The sequence below is a fragment of the Lepidothrix coronata genome, unplaced genomic scaffold, assembly GCF_001604755.1.
Source record: "Lepidothrix coronata isolate B3197 unplaced genomic scaffold, Lepidothrix_coronata-1.0 Scaffold69, whole genome shotgun sequence".
NCBI lineage: Eukaryota > Metazoa > Chordata > Aves > Passeriformes > Pipridae > Lepidothrix > Lepidothrix coronata.
This window is the reverse complement of record NW_016690249.1, coordinates 809,839-824,290: the sequence shown is the minus strand read 5'-3', so window position 1 is coordinate 824,290 and position 14,452 is coordinate 809,839. Positions and strand designations below refer to the sequence as shown.

General features: G+C 41.4%; 1 protein-coding gene across 4 annotated transcripts in view; it reads right to left on the bottom strand.

The window, feature by feature from the left end:
- The window catches only part of PAN3 (PAN3 poly(A) specific ribonuclease subunit), a 79,910-nt gene extending 65,759 nt beyond the window's left edge, over positions 1-14,151 (bottom strand). For all 4 annotated transcript variants that reach the window (XR_001875414.1, XM_017818556.1, XM_017818557.1 and 1 more), the window contains exons 1-2: positions 13,719-14,151; positions 788-909 (exon numbers count right to left, since the gene is read on the bottom strand). Coding sequence is in view for 3 of the 4 variants with exons in the window: in XM_017818556.1 (XP_017674045.1) it covers positions 788-909; positions 13,719-14,151 (555 nt within the window). In the remaining variant the exon portion in view is untranslated. The remainder of the gene's footprint in view (positions 1-787; positions 910-13,718) is intronic.
- Between the last annotated feature and the right edge of the window lie 301 nt (positions 14,152-14,452).

Below are 14,452 nucleotides of genomic sequence, written 5' to 3'. Positions count from 1 at the left end.
AGATCAAAGTAAGCTCATAAGGAGAGTTTCCTCGATATAAAAGAAGAGAGTTGTTGTCAGGACTCAGTGTGAACTATTTGACTTGTGCTCTCTTTCGTTTACCAGAAGCTGGTTTGTTAAATACAGGACAGATCATCTTTTCATGGACAGACCATGCTTCTTTTAAAAAGCGTAACACTTTGAGGCACTTGTTATAGTACTTCATGTGTTAATTCCACAGATACTCATTTAGGTTTTAAATACAGCCTTTTGTTGTAAATTTTGCATAATACTACCTACACAATGAATTCTACTTCAAGGGAGTTCCTATGCCAACATCTACAGAACCTGATAAATACAGGTAAACATCTCAGAAGATTTAAATGTGAATTCAACGTAAACCACCTGAGTCTGAGCTTACAAATTCTGAAATTTTTGCCTAGTGATTTCAGATTTAACAGTTCACATTTTGCTTCAGTAACTTTTGATCTTAGATTATGTTTAAAAACCTAATTTGTATATATTTAATAAAAAGCTATCAAAAGCTATGAGCCTAAAAAGAAATCTAGGAACACAGAGTTAATGGATGTGGCAAAGCCTGACACAACAGCTCAGGTAAGTGCTGATAGAGACTATTTTTAAAGCAATGATACTGTTTCATTTCCATTTGCAAGATTAAAGTGAGCATATACTCTGTATAAGATGACATTCCAGAAGGCTCCATTGGTCCTGACTCTTGAACAGTTTTCCCTTTTTGGTGTAGCACCAGCCAGAACTAATGAAACACTATACAAATCACTGCTATTACCTGCATCATGGGATACTTCGTTTCAGCAGGACTTCCAAATCCATTAACGCCAATAAAGCTGGTGCTAAAGTAGGAATCTGTTAGATTAGCATCAGCTAACCCACTGCCATCTATTCCAGGAACTGGAAGGAAAAGAAACAGAAAAATGTTTCAGAAAAAAATTAGTTTACCATGGGCTTATGTGCTAATATCTCTTACATATTTTTTTGGCAGAGAGTAGAAGAGGAAAAGGTTGGTACTACCATCTTCTCAGCAAAACAACTAGAAACATATTAGTGCACAGCATGAAAAAGAAAGTTTATAAAAGAGGCTGCTAAATGAGAGCATTTGTAGCATGAAGTTACAGCACAAATGCAGAAAGATGATGAGGAGTCTGAACTTCAGAAACAAGAATAGCAAGGTAAGTAATGATATAAAAAAGAAAATAAATGAACTAAAAAAAAAAATCCTAGCAGGTAAGCTCATTTTATGAAAACCTATATTCTTGCATACCCTTCTTGGAAACATACTTGTTCAGGAGAGTTTGCAACTGGATGTACTGGTTCTTTTAAAGGGTAACATATAGAAAATGTACGTTTCAAAATATCTCAAGCCCTTTCACAGAAACCACAAACATTTTAAATGCTTCCTTAAAATCATATGACAATGTTCATTATTTCATACTTCATAAAGCAGCAACATTCTCATAAAATGTAGCAAAAAAAAAAAATCTTTCAGACTGAAAGCCAGCATGAAGGATTTAAGAAGAAATTCATCCCATCTAGAAACAAGGGCATGACATACAAGTACAGAACTTTTATAGAATTGAATTAATTTTTTTTTGTTAAACTACGAAGAACAAGAAGCAGTCATAATTAACACAAAAGACTCAAGCAGGTATTACTTTGATAGGAAAAAAAAAAAAAAAGTATTTGCAATGGTATACAAGCTGCAGTTCAAATCAACCTTCCATAAAAACACCCACATGGAATTGTAAAGACACTTATCACAATGGCCAGGCCACTGCGAGCCAATAGGCATGAGTAATGGGTAGCTCCAAGGTAGGAAGGCACACATCCCACACAGAAGAACATCCTGTACCAAACTATCCAACTTGAACTTCTGGGAGGATTTGTAGCCAGAAGGTGACACCCGGAAACAACTTCCTGATCCTAACCCTCAAAGGAAATAAAATGCAACTTTGTGGCACAGCTAAAGGAATGCATATTATAAACCCTCAAGTTTCATCAGAACAGGAATTTTCCCTCCAAAGGAGCCTACATGACCTGGTGAGCTATTTCCATGCAGTAGGCAGAGGAAACAGCAAAAGAAGTACAGTCCTACATAATCACAGGAAGGGCTGGAAGAGAGAATGACTAGTAGCACACACACCACAGACGGAAACACTGCCCAGCTGCACTCCCCAGGACTGGAGCTGTATGAACCAGCCAACTGGGGTAACACCAAAAGCACGTCAAATGAAGAGCTGTATGTGAGAGATCAAATAAACTGAGATAAATATCTCAGTGGCAATACACGCCAGTTTTGCAATTCTTAAAGTACTGCTGCCTAATCTAGAATATTATTTGTACACTTTGTAGGTTTGAAGGAAACATCTAAGAAACTTTAAAGATGCTAATTACCAACAAATTGCAACTTCTTTCTTAAAAAGTCTTAAAAGTTAGCTAAGATAATAGGAAAATAAAACTCCCTCCACTATCCATGCCCTAGATTCTCCTTCATAATTTTAAATAAGCAGCCACATAGAAGCTTCAGAAGTCTTCTTGCTACAGCCCTACAAAAAGACAAAACTTTTTGGATTTGTCTTTTAAACTTCTATTCCTCCTTTGCCTTCATTTGGGAAATTCACATTCAGAAGTTTAAGAAAATTATTTTATGGTTCAACTACTGTACCAGGGAAAATATTAATGTCTGCAGTAATGCCAAATAGTGTCTCATCCTATCCACTACAGTCACTCCCTAACCTACACTGTGAAGGTTAGTATCCTAACACAATCATGTTCTGGCATCGGGAAAATACTAGGACTCGTTCATAGAAGAAAATAAAAAGATAGTAAATTCATGGTTAATTGTAAGTAGTTTCAATCTAGTTTGCCCATAAATTTTTCAGAGTTCACTGTGGTTTTTAATTATCGTAAAAAAGCATTTCCAATATAGCTTTCTCTGCCTGCATTTCAGCCATTATCAAAAAATCTCTCAGTTTTTATGCTATATCTTGACTGTAAAAGATGCTACCACTTGACTGACCAAGCATTTCCAGGAACAACTGTCATTTCAAGGTACACTACATAATTTCAACAGTGTATCTGTTATTTCATCTCATACTTTCGCCAGAAACTCCAGATTCTATCCAATTTTTAACCAACTGGCAAGCTACTTCCTCAGATGACACCATCAGCTTCACCAATCCTTCAGGCTCTGTTGAAGAACTAAGAAAGACTATTCTTTCTACTTCTTTCACTGCTCCTCACTATGCTAGACTCAACATGAGAATCCATGGACCTTCGTTTCTCCATTAGACATATAAAGTTAACGCACAAAACCTTTCAGACTGGAAAGAGGCAAATGAGAATTTGGAAGTTTTGCCACACAGAGCAGTAAGGCATGTGAAGAGCCCTCTAGGTGCGAAGAAACCCCAGAGCTGACCTCCAGTAACTTAAGACCACTGGTACAGCTCAGTCACCCATTATTCAAACAAAGCACTGGAGTCAGTGCCGGTAACCTTTCTAGGAGACAAATACAGCACCAGGTGCTCTGCTCCCACTCTGGATGAAGCTTCTTTAGTGCCAGGCAGCTCAAGCTGCAAGCAGGAGCAGGCTTTGGGCAGCAACCCCAGAGCTGAGCAAGGCTGAAGATGCTGTTGGGAATGACAAAGCAGATCTCTGACACTGCTGCCTTTCTACTGCTGGTACTAGTTATGCAAGCCTTTTCCAAGCCACTTAAAGCTGCTCAAAGCTACAATTTAGGCTTTCTGTTGGCACATTGATATCTAACTGGGCACTCCAGACAGCAAAAGCTACTCCAGAACATTTTCTTTATCTAGCAGCAGGAAGGCCATCTCTGTACTTAAGTGCAATGGTATGGCCATTCCAATCAGCCTCCTTGAGCCATTACTACACATTGCTGTACTCCAGTACTTCACATTGCTCAATTCTACTGGTAGCACAGCAATTTCAAGTTGGCTTTCAACTATGATGATTTTCATTGTCCTCTTCCAAGCAGTTCAGAAACATGCCACTAGCAGAGGGACTAAGACCACAAGAAAGCATATTCCACAGGAACGATCAAAAAAAAAAAAACATCATAAGTACACTCACTGGAGCAGAGGACAGTTTTCTTGGCAGTAGCTCATATTTAGAAGAGAATGCTGTAGAAGTGGCAAGCATACCTACTGCCTTCAAAAGAAAACTCAACACTAGCTTCCTCAAACTGACTTCCCAATAGTAATTAGCAAGAAAATTAAGACTGCAGAAAAGATGAAAAAAATTCTTGCATTGCCTATAGAACAAAAAGTGTGTTCACTACATTCTCCATTTGCATTCAAAGGGGCATTCAGCTTTTACACTGTTCAAAGCCCAGCAAATACCTAAACAGCCAAGGCACTTTTACTGTATTTAGCACCTGGCCTTCTCTATGAGAAGATGATGACTTTATCCTCCTTCTGTCAAACATTTGGCAAATCAGAAATTCTCACTTGCTTCTGGAAAGCCACAGTAGTTCAGAGCATGAATAAAAGTAAAATTATTTATCATAAGCAATCCATAAAAGGTCTACCGAAGTGGGCACACTTTACCACATGAGCAGTGTGGTATTAAAGAAAAATGGAAGCCTACGAAGGAATAAGAAGAAGATCTTAGTCCTTATAAAGTTTTTATTCTCACGTGTTTACTAATTCACATTCAATTTACGTATCCAAATCTTTCCTATATAACAATTGCAAGCAACTTCCCAATATTTCACACACCATGCTATTAGAATAAAAAATAAAAAAAAAAATTTCTCTTTTAAAGCATTGATTGTAACCTTAGGTAAGTTTAGACAATTTTAGGTAAATCCCAAATTGGCTTTTCTTTTTAAAAAGGGATAAGCCTTCCTGTTGTGTAACAGTACTATCCATGCATTGAAGCTGTATATATTTTCAACAGGCTCTTATTGGAGAGAAGCAACAACTTTCTTATAAAAGTAGAAAGGTTGACTAGGCAAGTCAGAGAAAAGATGGAAGTATGAGGGAAAAACTAAAAATCCGGTGGGGGGGGAAAAAAAACACGTTTTGTAAGCACATGTGAAAACAAGAACAAATTTCTAAATTCCATCAATATTGAAGACAGAAGTTATGTCCTGGCAAATCTGGAAAGAAACTAAATAGAACATCTTGAGAAATTCAGAAGAGGTTTTCCATTCTTTATACACACATTATCTAATAAATTTCTTGCTTGGTGAGCAATACTGCAGCTTAATGTGACAACTGCAATTAAAAATAAATATCTTCTTATATAATTCCTCTCCCACAGAATTTCAGCAGAGAGTAGGCTTCCCATCAGATGTAGCCACCAAAGAGGAAAAAAAAAAAGCATAGTTACTTTTGCCTTCCTTATTACAAAGACATTTTTCAGAAACAAAGTATCTCATCACAGCTTAAGTGCCTGAGCAGTACTATGATGAATTCATCACGTGCTTCAACAGAACTGGTGGCTTTCGGTTAGTTTTAGTCTAACGCTCATCTTGTCTAATACCAGCACTATCTGAATACTAATACTATCTGAAAAGATTGCATTTCTGATATTTTCATTCTGTCATTTCACTAAAGAGTAAACAAATACTGCATTATCCTAGACTGCTTCTTTTATGAACCTAGTTATCAGCACTTATCAGCTCAGACACTCTTCTTAATATAAAAAAGCATCCTTTCTAGTAATGTGATATATTGCCCTCAAAATGAATGGGCTAAAGTAAGGCCACAACAGATCCAGCTGACACTTTTCAAAACAACAATTTAAAGACTTCTGGAAAGGTAACAGAACATGGATTGAAATAGTTCATTTTGCTATTATCACTGCTTAAAAAAAAAATTGTACAATTATTTTTATGTTGGGTAAAAAGTTTATATATAATGTTGATTTAAACCCTCAGCACTGCAACAGTGCACTTTTCACAGCTTGGTAAATGAATCATAGGTTCATTGTATATATGTGCATCCAAGGGACAAGGTGTTATCTCAGCTAGATACGAAGCAGTAAAAACTACAGTGCCATATCTCCAGTGGAATTTTACAGAGATAGCTATCCTAATATTGAGACAAAACCAATAAAACTTGTATACAAAGCCTATCTATGGTAAGTCATTTAAGATTTGTGTCCTTTTAGTCTCCTAGAAGCACCAAAGTGCCAGAGAAGCTTATGCTTGTCTTCCTTTGCTTTGTACTGAAATGTACATTCACTTGCATCAGGAAATAATCATGTGCTGGTGGTGCTTAACCTCACTTGTACACCTTTAACAGTTCATAAGCACTACACACTAGTACATATACTCAGTGTTACTTTCTTTACAGTGCCACTACGGTTAGAACTTGTTCGGGAAATGGGATTCTCTGATGTTTTTTATGCCTCTCTCATTTAATGCAATGTTTTTGAAGCACAGACTAAGAATCGCTGAAATAGAGGCAGCAGACAAAGAAAGTGAACCACACTCCCAGCTGTGAGAGGCAAAAGTAAAAGCACACACCTGGGTTCAGATGCTGCAACAGAGAGTGCAGTTGGAGGGCACACAGCACAAACAAACCAAGTTGGCTGAAAGGCAGGCAGGAAGCAAAACAGTTTGAGAAATGCTGCCTTATTTACAAACACTCCTACTAGGCAATGAGATATTCATGGGCAAGCAAAGGAAAACAGCTATCTTTACCATAATATTAAATGACTGGACTATCTCCTTTTTTATTTATCTCACATATCATAGAAGCATCTGACAAAGACTAAAAAATAAGATAGGTGCCATCCTTTTACTCTGTAAAAGTTTCAGTACAGAGTCTAGAGCAGCTGGACTCCTCATCATGGACCAAGTCCAAAAGCACAATGATAATACAAATTAAAGTTGATACTTTCTCAAAAGAGTCATCAGAACTACTCTTATCAGAAACAGCAATTTAAAGTAATGTAATTACTTAATATCATAGCTTTCAGAACTAACCCTCTCCAAGAGCTTTCACAATTCCTAAAACATTGTATCAAACTATTCAACAAACTGCATCAAATTTTTCAAACACTTAGCTTTTGGTTTTATAGCCTATCCCTAACAAAATCAAATCTTTTTTAATAAACATAGTTGCATGAAGTGTGTGCAGATAACCTGAACAGAATATTAGGACATTTTTCACAGCAGCTGGGGAGAATGCATAAAAGGTCTTCCTGCCAGCTGCCTCAGCATTAGACCAACTGAAATTAAGGGACTCTACCCACAGACTACAGGAATCACATATTGCATGACCAACTTGACAACAACCTATGCAACGCAGATCTCTCATCTCACTTTTGTACATCTCTACTTTGTTTCTAAATCTCTATTCTCAAATTTAAAACCGGTCAGGAGTAAAATGCTGCTAGGAAGCAAATTAAAAAAACACACGTAAGTTCTAAGCACAAAATATCTTTGAAGATCAAACAAAACAATCGCATAATTGGAACTTTTTCAACTACTGAAAGACTTGTGGAACCAATACACAAATGCACACACAAAGGGTGTGATCGATTCCAAGATATGTCCAATACACAGTGATTGACCACACCATTTTTCTGGCGGTATAATGCATTACATCTTCACTAGAAAGCAGCAGACCAGGAAAACATCAGCCACATCAGCTTATTACCTGAGTCCCTCCACTGACCCCCTTTTCATCAACTGCCTCATGGCCACGATTATTTTTTCTGCTTTGGAGGTTCTACAGAAATGCTTCTGCCTGTGCTTATCACACCACTCTCACCAATTGTCCGCTTTTCCCACAGCTGTCTAAATTTGCTTCTAGGTGGCTCCTCACACAAGGAACTCTTTCTGAGCTAGACCCTATTTTCTGGACATTCAAAGAATTCCTGAAGGCCCACTCCTACAGTGATACCTAAAAAAAAGTTATCTAATACCTGCTAAATAGAAAATAAATAAGGATGTTCTGAATCTTGAAAAACAAGCATCAAATTATTAAGATACAGCATATAGAGTTTGCTCACATAATGTAACTATCCACACACGCTCCTTTTCATGTTTGCCTTTGAAGCAGGAAGACAATTACAGGAGTAATAGTGCTTGCTGTACATTCTTCAATACCCAACACAGGGTGAGTTCTACCAGAAACAAGTAGTTACCACTACTCCTCGGGCATCTGTAATTCTTGTGAAATATTTGGACTTTGAATGATTTCCCATACAATATAAAAAAAACCACAAAGTGAATAAACAGATAAAATCAGCTTCAAAGCCAATTAATAGTGTGGGGTTTTAAGTTTCATATAATAAAACTGTCCCTCAAAATTACATATAACTTGGTAGATTGAGACATTTTTCTTTCCCTCCTTTCTTTTTTCTTAGCTCGCCTCAAAAATTTTCCTCCTACAGGCCACAGGCCAATCGCTTGAGAGTTGGACTCCATGATCCTTATGGGTCCCTTCCAACTCATAACATTCTGTGATTTCCACATGAAACATGTAAAAGCAACAAGAAAATCCATGTCTGATTTCCTGATTTCTGGAGCTGACATAAGAGACAAAAAGTGATTAAGTGAAATCAGTAATTTTCATTTTCTCTCATGCATCTCTAACTGGTTATTGTTTTACTCTTCAATTCTCAACTGTCTCTGTCTCCAAATGTCTCTTCAATGTTCGGAATTGTCTCCCCCTTTCTTAAAAATATTCAGAGAAAAATAAGATGAAAATTGTATGATCTGTCTACTCCTGGAAAAAGCATAATGAAAATTAAAGAGGGAAACACCTCTCAAAAACAAACAAACAAGCAACTGAGGTACACAACTAATACAGCATCATCTGCAAAAAGTATAAACATGTGAAAATAGAATTCTCAATCATACACCTTTACTATAACACCTATTTTCTGCATAGAAGTGAAGAACAAACAAACCCAGGGAAAAGTGACCAGTATGTGACATACTGTAACTATTTAAAAGTTTGAAATAACTGTTTCTAAATATTTCAACCTGTAAATACTGAAATGCTACCAAAGATAAGAAAAATCCATATTTAGAATAATCTTGACCATTGTTTCACTGCATTAAGAAGTGTAATGTAACAGATTACCTTTAGTACCTGTTTTGCTGAATGGCTGTCTTCCCATTTTTTCTATATCCGTTGCTTCATTTTGTTTAAAAAGGAATGTACTGTATAAAAACTCAAACACCTCTTAAAAAGCAAAAAATATACACAAATGGCTAGGTCTTTCCACACCAATCCTAGCATATTTATGGATTTCACAAAACCTGAGCTGTAATGCTCACTAAGCTAACCACTAATCAATCGCATAGACTGGCTACAGCAGAGGCCACTACTGCTCTGACCAGACATACCATGTGGATGATGAGCTACAAAAACAGACATAATACTTTTATTAGGCCACCCAGACACACCCCAAGTCTTGATGTCTCTTTCCACCTTCTCACAAGCTGGCACTAAAGTCTATTCAGAGACAGGCTTTCTCAGTAGCCACAGAAAAACATTACCTTGCAGAAACACAGGCCTGTATTTCAACTACAGGGCTCCTAGCAGGGCTTTGCAAAAGGCTTTCTAGTAGACAGTCAGATGAAAACATCTCACAACAAGAGGGTGGGCAAGCCCCAGGCACAGGAAACTTGGGCAACAGCAGCAGAACTTCACCATGGCCAGCTCCTTGGTCAGCGGCACTAACCCACCCACCAGTGCTGCTGCTGCCGGCCCTGAGCATAGCTGGCACTCCTCAGCTCAGCATCTCGGGGTTTTAGACACATTTATAGGAATCAGAGGCCAGACAAAAGGGTGAGCACTCTGCGTTATGTACTCTACAGCAAAAAGCAGAGGGGAAATTAGCAAATGTTCAGAGCCACACTTTAGCTTGTATCTATCAATATCTACTATAAGGTCTACACACAAAGGAATATTACACCTGTTCAACTAGTTGAAAGCTAACAAATACAATTGAGATGTCCACGCAACTTTAACTTGTCTGACTTAGGTATATACATGACACATTTTAATTCCACAACCATATTTCCCTCCAGACCCTCCCCCCCAGCAGCACTGAGAAGGGACAGTGCTCTAGGAACAAGCCAGACACGTGCATCAAAGCAGGCTCCTGGTCTTCTGCTCACAGAAGTTAGAAAGTGCTAGAGAGAACACAAAGCAGATACAAGAAGAGAAATTTTTCAGGCTGCCATGCCCTCTCCCCATCCTTCCCTAGGCTAATCCTTAAAATCCTATTAATCCATCATATCTTTTCCCTTAAATATCAAGTACCAGTCATTCCCCCATTTCCCTCCTTCTACAGCCTAGTACAGATTTGGTCCTGCTGCCACTGCTGCTCACTGGGCTGACATGAGGGACACGCTTTTCTATTAGAAAAGCATCATGTGTAGATTTTAGCAGCTAGCAAATCTGGAGAAAATGTTTTGTTGTTTTTCTTTTTCTTTCCTCCTTAGTTTGTCACAGATATTCTACTGAAAAGGATCTTTTTTAAGCAAATTTTAGACAGGCAATAGTAACTATGTTTCCTGTTTTGTAGGCAGTCCTTACATACGGAAGGTGAACCATGCAGAAGGCTTGAGCATTCACAACTCTCGGGGAAGGAGAAGGAATGATGCTTTGAACACATGTGCTCCAAATGTCAAACAGTCTGGGGACAGTGGGCAGAGCTCATCAGCATGGTCAGTCCTGCTCCCCAAGAACATAAAAAGCCACACCATCAGGTCAAAGCAACATTTAGCCCACTACCTCATCTCTGACGCTGAACAGCAGTGGATATGTGGACAAAAGCATACGCATGAGGCAAGGATAAAGCAGGATTTCCCAGCAGGCTCTCAGCCATATGTAGAGGACGAGGAGTCTGAATCAGAGACGCATCAAATAATGTCAAGCAGAGTTTTCTTCTAACGCTATCTGACCACTTCTGGAATCCTGTCAGTTGTTAGCATTCAGAACATCTACGGCACAGAACAGCTTAATCACACGTTGCCTGAGAAACTTCTCCTGGTTAGCTCTGAGGATGTCACCTGCTCATTCCACTTCATACTCTCATGTCGAAATACTTCTGCACTGAAATATTTCTTGTATTTTCACTGTTTACCATTTTCTTGTCACTCAATATTCCTACCCCACATGTTGTAAAAATACGTTGGTATTTGAGGGGCCTTTGTGATTACCACAGAAAAACCTATAAGTAAATTAATAATCCTGTACTCAAAGCAGGATTAGAGTAACACGCATGTTAGAATGAGGCACTGACCCACTTTTAACAATAAATAGGACTACCCAGTTAATTAGTCAATGAGCATTATCTGCTCTATGCACTGAATGAGGCTGGGGTCCAGTGAGGAAAGAGGAAGAGAAGGTGACATCCACAGCTAGGTTAAGACTACCAAATACTTTTGAATTAGGGAAGACAGTCGGTGAGACTGTACAGGCAGGTGATTTTTGGCAATTCCCAATTTCATGTTCTTATCCTCAGAACTTTATTACTTAATACAACTTTATCTATTACTTCCTACATTCATAGAAATAAAACTTTCATTCCATCCACTTGAAAATCATACTGTTAACACCACAGGTCATCAACAAGGTAAGGAACTTAGATATTACCTTGTCAGCACCTATGTATATCAACTCCAGATTTTGAAAAACCATTTTCCTTATTTGTTTCACAAATGCATAGCAAAGCAAGGAAGCTTAGAAGTGAAACTAGGCCCATTCCCTGGCTCTTCAAAACTTAAATTTCCCTGTCCTTCTTCTCCTTACTTCTTTTACCTAACTAGTCTCCTTCCTTTAAGATCTTCTACCAGTCAAAGCTTTTGCCTCCTACAATTTGCAAATCTACAAGTGAGGTGGCCTTCCCAGCAGGCAATCACTGAAAACGCCACAGTGGGTTTCTCCATTCTTGGTGCCCTCACTCCTCACAATGGGTACAACTGCAGGGAGCTCTATGTAGTTTTAAACCTCTGACACATTCAAGAGAAGCAAGTGTTTCAAATAATTTAACTGCTCAGCAGTATCAACCTCCAAGTACACACAAATCCTGAAGGGTTTTTTCTTAGATTTAGGGCTTGGGCAAATTTTTTTAACTGATTTTTACAAGAACAGCCTTCATATAGCAGCTTTTACCCACAAGCCAAACTATGCATCCTCTCCCCAAGTCTGAAGCCCCTAGTCACTTTCTTTCACACAGGGAAAAAGTGTGTTTCACACCTAACTTTGTCCAAAATAAAAATGAACAAAGATTGACTTATTGCTACTGGATCTCTCCAAGATATTTCTACCTATAAAAAAAAAAAATGAATGGCAAGAGGGATATCAGCTTGCACAACCGAAGTATGACAAAAATCTGGAAGGCTTTTAATAGAAAGTCTTAAGCACTTGTATATTACAGGCTCCTCCTGAAAGGGTACACATGACAGTGTTGTGTTAATGTACAGTACTGAGAAGCTACCAACTACAGAGATAATACTCAGTGGCACAAGCTCACCACACCTGGCAAAACAGCAGCTGCAGGATCCCAAAAGACTTATCAGGCACTAAAAACCTACATACAGCTGTTCAGCATGGTAGCATCTTAATTTCAGAAAAAAGATGGTTGTAACCATTTAGTAGACAAGACATTTAATGTAAATAAATGCCAGGTTTATGACACAAATCAATAATGCAGCCAAGCTTAATATACTCATGTAAAGAGGCATGACTGTTCTGAAGGAACATCTTTTGCTTGCCTGCCAAAGTGCTGCTTTACCTACAAAATGACTGGTTATTAAAATCACTGCACTGCAAACACCATCTAACTATTGGACTGCACATCACGAAGATGCACAAGCAACCAGTAACAGCAGAGCCACTCTGAATAATATACTGGCATTCTGAATTCGCACCATTTGAAAAGGGGCTGCATATGAGGGCTGAAAAAAAAAACTCGGGAAAAAAATTTAAACAATTTCTGTTCACACAAGTAAATAATGTAGATATCTATCACAGAATCGCTAGGGTTAGAAAGGACCTCTGGAGATCATCTAGTCCGACCCCCCTGCCAAGGCAGGGCCACCTAGAGCTGGTGACACAGAAACATGTCCAAGTGGGGTTTGAATGTCTCTAGAGAGGGAGACTCCACAACCTCCCTAGGCAGCCTGTTCCAGTGCTCTGCTGCTCTCAGCGTAAACAGGTTCTTCCTCATGTTGGGGTGAATCGTTATTTATAGAGTACTTTTTTTTTACAATTTTAACGTTATATTTCAGCTGGAACATTTAAAACATCCAAGAGCCAAAACTCAACATATGTTGTTTGGAAGCGCCCATCGGAGGGTACCACTCCGGAAAGCGCTGCCTCTTTTCTCCCAGCTTGACTTTGAGCAGAGACATTCTGTGAACCTGCACCAAGCCTAGCGCTGGAGTGACCGACGCACAGCTGCCAGGGTGCCCCTCAAAGCCAGACAGGAGGAGCCCCTTCCCACACACACCTGCCCGCTCCTTCCCATCAGTGCCGCCCAGGTCCCCTCCGGGCGGCCGGCACAGCCCCGTCCGCCCGCCCGTCCGCCTGGGAGCCCCCGCCGGCCCGGTGCCCCCCGCCTTCACCATGGCTGTTGTTATTTGTTTCCGGCAGCACCGCGGCGTTCCGGGGGATGAGGAACAACACGCCGCCCGCCCTCCCACCGCCCCCATCCCAGCAGCGCCCCCGCCCCACCCCACCCCCGGGCCGCCCCGCTGCACTCACTCGACAGCCGCGGGCCATCCAGCCCCCCGCCGCCGCCGCCTCCGCCGCCTCCTGCCCCCAGCTCGGCTTTCTTAGGCCCCACCACCGCCGCCGACGGGCCCGAGCTGGCCCCGTGGGGCGGGTATCCCGGCCCAGCGGCGGCGGCGGCGGGCGGGGGGATGCCGAGCGGGAGCCCGCCGAGGGGGGGGGCGGCGGGCCCCGGGCCGGCGGGGGCGGCGCCCGGCTCCTCATGCAGGAACTGGCACTCCTCGCCGTAGAAGCAGGTCTTGTCCTTGGCGTAGTAGCGGCAGAACTTCAGCTTCACGGCCCCTCCGCCGCCGCCTGCGGCCCCCGCCCCGCCGGCCGCCGGCCCCGCCACGCCGACCCCCGCCCCCGGCGGCGGCGGCCCCACCACCGGCGACGGCGACGAGCAGGGCAGGCCGCTGCTGTTCATGGCAACCGCCCCGCCGCCGGGGTCGGCACCATGGGGAAGGGGGCGGGCAGGGGGAAGGGGCGCGGGGACCGCCGTCACCCCGGGTCCGGCTCCGGAAGGGGGAGGAGGAGGGGGCGACTCCGCGCCTCTTAAAGGGGCCGCGCGGCCCGGGGCGGCGGCGCCTCCTCCTCCTCAGCGGTCCCGGCGCTCCGGGTTGTTTATGCCATTTTCCTCTTCCTGAGCGGCCGCGCCTGCGCCGGCGCGGGGCATCCTGGGTAGCGCCGGCGGCCGGGGCCGGGGAGGCGGAGGGGGAGCCGGTGCG